General features: G+C 34.4%; 1 protein-coding gene across 6 annotated transcripts; it reads left to right on the top strand.

The window, feature by feature from the left end:
• Positions 1–235: 235 nt before the first annotated feature.
• On the top strand, positions 236–3,703 carry LOC127745763 (uncharacterized). Of its 6 annotated transcripts, XR_008007234.1 has the most exons (3): positions 236–1,325; positions 3,188–3,300; positions 3,549–3,703. XR_008007234.1 is itself a non-coding variant. In XM_052259484.1 (2 exons), exon 1 carries the CDS (start codon positions 583–585, stop codon positions 1,093–1,095), a length of 513 nt encoding a protein of 170 aa, XP_052115444.1. In that variant the 5' UTR covers positions 236–582; the 3' UTR covers positions 1,096–1,100; positions 3,549–3,703. The 6 variants fall into 6 exon arrangements, 3 of the variants coding, with proteins under 3 accessions (XP_052115444.1, XP_052115443.1, XP_052115442.1); XR_008007232.1 differs by lacking the exon at positions 3,188–3,300; XR_008007233.1 differs by lacking the exon at positions 3,549–3,703 and having other exon boundaries at positions 3,188–3,533.
• The last annotated feature ends 1,231 nt before the right edge of the window (positions 3,704–4,934 follow it).

Here is a 4,934-nt window from a genome sequence, read left to right as displayed (position 1 = left end):
AATAATCAATATTTTAAAATATTAATACTGCTATTTTGGAAAATAAAAAAATTAATTATATTATCCCTATTTATTGGATTTGAGCATTTTATTAAAAATAATTTGTAAAATTGATGAACAAATAGTATTTTTATACATTATTATTATTGGATTAAAAATTGGTTTTCAGTTACTCTATTACCCTAATTTTATTAAAATTACTAAATTTGTCCCTAACCCTAATTTTTGCCACACCCATCCCCCATCCACTTTTCCTTAATGCTGCGCAGCCCTAGCCTCTTCACCCTCTTCCCTGCGCAGTAAACACGCACAATAGTCTCCCTTCGCCATGAAAGAAAGAAAAAGAAGCAAAAAGGGAGAGAGATACAGAGAGTTACGACAGAGGAGAGGAGGAGGGGAGCTCACCGCATCGCCGTCGTCCTCAACGCGTTGCGCCGCCGCTGCAGTCCATACCGCCAGTGTCACTGTCACCGAGCCTCCTTGCCGTCGCCACTGAAGCCGCCCTCGCTGATTTGTCTCCCACCGTTGGAGGCGCGAGCCAAGGTTGCCTCCGAGGGAGAAGATGCGATTGGAGAAGCCGCAATGAGTCCTTGGTTGCCATCGCGCCAAACCCAGAAGTGGCCACCGTCGCTGCAGAGTAGCTCGCCTGCCAACAGTGCCCCGCCACCGTGTCCAGTTCACCGCCACCACCGCGCCGTCTGCGCTGTCGCCAGGGAGAGCAGAACCGAGAAGAAGGTTGGTTCCCGAGTGAGGGTGGTCACGGAAATGGAGCTGCCGCGCCTTTGTCGCCACCGCATCTACGCCGCGTCACCGCTGCCGTTCTCACCGCCGCCGTCCCTATTGTGGCTGGTGTCATCGCCGGAAAATCACCATCGCTGGAGAGAGGAAGGGCCAGAGAAGGAGGACGAGACATGTGATAAGGGTGACGCACAGAGGAGAAACCGTTTCTGTTCTTTCAAAATTTCTGAAAGGTTTCTGACGCCGTGTGGTTGTTACAGTCATCATCATCGGTGTTTTACATTGCCGCTGTCACTTGAGGTTATTGACAGAGCCGCTGCCGGGTTGATTTGGAGTTACGGCTGCTTCGTTTTGTGAATTCAGTGAGTATTTCTGTTTCGAAAGCCCTGCGTTAGTGTTCTATTCCGTGTAATAAAGTATTTGTGATATTAATGGTTTTAGGAGTTAGAATCCGATTTGCTTGTGTCGTCTGTAACTGTTTCTGCTTTTGAGAGAGCAAGCAGAACCGAGGTTTTGATTGCCGGTGATTTCGGGTTGAGACGAAAAGAACTCTGTGAGGCGTTTGGGCTATGGTTTTGCATATTGAGGTAGGGGTTTTGTAAAAAGCCATTTTTATTTTGAAATTGTTATAAATGGATACTGTTGTGAGAATTATATAATTTTTAGTGATTGTAAAGGTCTTAAATATTGCCTGGCTGGCTTGGATGGATATGATTATATGTTTGTTTGGATTATTGTTCGTTTTGATAAATGGATTATTGCGGAACTGTTTCTTTAAAATTTTGGAAATGAGTTTAATCAGCTGATAATGACTTGATTTTGAAATGGTTTCCTTGAGATATGAAAATAAGATGACTGTTTGATTTAGTTTGCTTTTGAACAACCGTTGAAAAGGATTGTGTAATGGTCTAGTTGGGACACGATCCGGGTGGCAAAGTCCAAGTTTTAGGGGAGGTGCTACCAAAATTTCTATAAAAATCTTAGACTTTGTTTGAAAAATTATTTAGAAAGGTTTGGATTTAAGAAATTGTATCATTTGATTTATTAAGAAAATAGTTATGTTTTTTAGTTTAATTTATTTAAGTAAACTACATGTCTTGAGTTCTATTCATTTATAAAAGAATGATTTTACCATTTCAAATCATTGAAAGAATGTATTATGTTCTAATATTGATTTTTAATATCAAAAGGATTTATTCTTTTAATTAGACTTAAGAATTTCGTTCAAAGAAACTTTTTATGTTTTTAAAGGAAATTGGACTTTTGACTGAGTAACTACGTTGTGACATTTTGGAAGGAGTCAGGAAATTGGTTGTAAGACGGAACCTGAAAGTGGTTTTGATTTAAATGGATTGGCTCCGTTTCAAGTGAATTGGTTTTGGATTAGGTCGGGACTTGTGACTTTATACGATTCGGTTTTATAATAAATTATGTTTCTATCTACTTAAACAAAGAATCCACGATTTTAAGAGTTTCAACGAGTACCTTAAGAAATTGAGATAGGTTGTCCTTTCCTAAAGACTTGAGACTCTGCCGAGGAACTTTTGTTATAAAATTCCATTGTTAGATGGATGATTTTGAATATTTCAAAAGAAATCTTTAATTTGCCACGGTTTTGGAAATTTTGGAAAAAAAAAGATGTCGAGGGTGGCTTTATTTTAAAAAGGGAACATACTTTAAGTAAAAGTGGCTTATGATCCTGAGATGATTTGAGGAATGGAAACTTTAAAGCCAAGGCTGAAAATAATTGATTTGTGATTTCAAAGAGAAGTGAATTGAGAAAAAGTGATTTATGAGTTAAATGAATATTTTATGAATTTGATGATGTTGGATGGTGGAAGTGCTATTTTGTTATGAGACGGAATGGCTGTGTATGATAATGAATTATGGATGATTGCGGAATGATGTTATGAGTCGGATGGCTGAGATGAATGTTGATTTATGGCTGAGAATGAATGCATATATGCTGAGTTATTGATATTGTGATTGTTGTACTTCCAATTATCTGAGGTACGAGTTTCCCTGGATAGAAGCAGTGGCTAGCCACCACGTGCTCCAGGTTGAGATTCGATACTCTACTGACCCTATATTGTAAGTGTGACCGGACACTGTGAAAGTTCCGGATGAGCTCGCCCCCGTGAATATACACCAGTGAGGGTGTTGGATGTAAATTATAATTATGATTGTGAATAACTCAAGTTGGGGATGCACGACAGAGGGACAAACCAATGGTTAGCTACCAGGACTTGTCGGGTTGACTTTATAATCGACAGATGAGACTCGTCAGCCACTAGGACAGGCATTCATCATATGCATCTATGTAACATTGTTTGAGTGTGCATATTGTACTTGGTTTGCCTTTGTGATTAATTGTGGTTAATTGCTAAATGTTCTACTTGAAGTAATTGTTTGTTTGTGCTTGAACTTTCCTATTTGTGTTTGTAACTAGGATTCTGTTGGACCGTGGTGATTGGTTGTTGTTTGGACTGTTTGGGCCTAGGGCCGTGGTTGATCATGAGGTGGGCCGGAAGCCATGTTGGTGGATGTTTCTTGTTTGAAAAAGTATGAAAAACTAATTTAGATCAGTATAGATAAATCTTTTGAAAGGCTTTTGAATTTTCAAGAAATGAACAATTCCTCTTTTAGAAAAGATTTCAGATTTTTCTCTTACAGTAAACCATTGCTTTTGAAAAGATGCATATGGCGATTATTAATCACTGTAACAATTTTATCTCGCGTATCCTATTATAGTAATTCTGTAACTCTATAGTGAGAACCTTTTCGATGATGATGTTTTCACTCCCCTACAGATCTTTCTTTCAGGTTACGGACGACGATGTTCGAAAGAGCTTATTTCTTTTCTGTTAGACGACTTTTCTGTATTGTTTTAGTATTTATGTTTCCATCGTCTTTAACTTTGCAAGTCTTGTAAGAGGGATATGATCTTGATTTGAGATACTTGTAAATTAATATGTATGTATATGTATATATAAATGTATTCCGATGAGTATTTTAACTTATATTGTAAGTATGAGTGTATGTTTTTCTAAAAATTCGGTTTAAGTTTTAAACATGCTTATATTTTAGTATTAAAGAGTATAAGAGTCGTTGTAATATCCGAACTATCAGAGTGGCGCAGCCAGAAGCGTGACTTTTGATAGTTAAGGTGTTACAGTGGAGATAAAAAACATCGTAATGGATGCTAAGTTTTTTTTTTAACAGAATTTATATCAATTTAATTAAACTTAATTACTAAAATGTATCACTGATTTTAAATTAACCTAGGTATACTGGAAATTTATTTAACTAATTTTTATAACTTTAAAAATTTAAAAATAATATTTGTACACTAAAATTAGCTATCAAAATCAGTTATTAATGTATTTGTGTTTAAATACATGTGTGGTTTAATTTATTTTTAATGTGTATTTATATTTTAACATGTATTTTATACTGATGACTGACTTTAATGACTGATTTTAGTGTATATGTAGCATAACTCTAAAAAATTATATATCATTACATATTAAAAAATTTCATTTATAAATAAAATTTAATATAAGGATGACAATAGAGTTACTTTAAAGTATCAATAGAAGTGTAAATTTTTTTTCCATTAATTTTACCAAAATATATGTTTTTGAAAGAAATATATTACTTTGGATTAGGTTTCATATATGGTTTCATGGTTTCAATTCGAGCTAAAAATGACATCAGATTAAAATAACCAACCTAAACCTAGAAGAAAACATACTTGTAATCCGGGTTGAGTCTTAATTATTACCGAATTTAATTTAAAAATTATTAAAAATTATTAAAATTTATTACTTTTAGTTATTATTTTTATTTATTAATTTAATTCTTTTAATTTAGTAATGTAATATATTTTAATCCACACTTTTAAACATTAATAACTAATTAATGATTAAATACAATAAATTTTAATAACTTTTTAATATTTTTCAAATATATTTTTATAACTTTTCGAGAATGATAGTTGAGAGAAATTTATAAAAGAAATCTATATTTTATTTAAAAAGTTTGTGAGTAAAAGTCGTGTGTTATAATCACACCGTCTATAAATAAAGATAAAAGAAATACATAGTACATACACACACAAGCAAGAAAAGCATGGACCACAAGAATATTAATATATAATATAAAAATCTTGTTGTGCCTAGCATCAAAATAAACCA

The sequence above is a fragment of the Arachis duranensis genome, chromosome 3, assembly GCF_000817695.3.
Source record: "Arachis duranensis cultivar V14167 chromosome 3, aradu.V14167.gnm2.J7QH, whole genome shotgun sequence".
Taxonomy (NCBI): Eukaryota; Viridiplantae; Streptophyta; class Magnoliopsida; order Fabales; family Fabaceae; genus Arachis; species Arachis duranensis.
The sequence above is the reverse complement of the archived record's forward strand: the minus strand, read 5'-3'. Positions and strand labels throughout refer to the sequence as shown.

What these genes read in the sequence shown, in the direction of transcription:
- LOC127745763 (XM_052259484.1), top strand. Translation starts at nt 583, where the DNA reads ATGAGTCCTTGGTTGCCATCGCGCCAAACCCAGAAGTGGCCACCGTCG.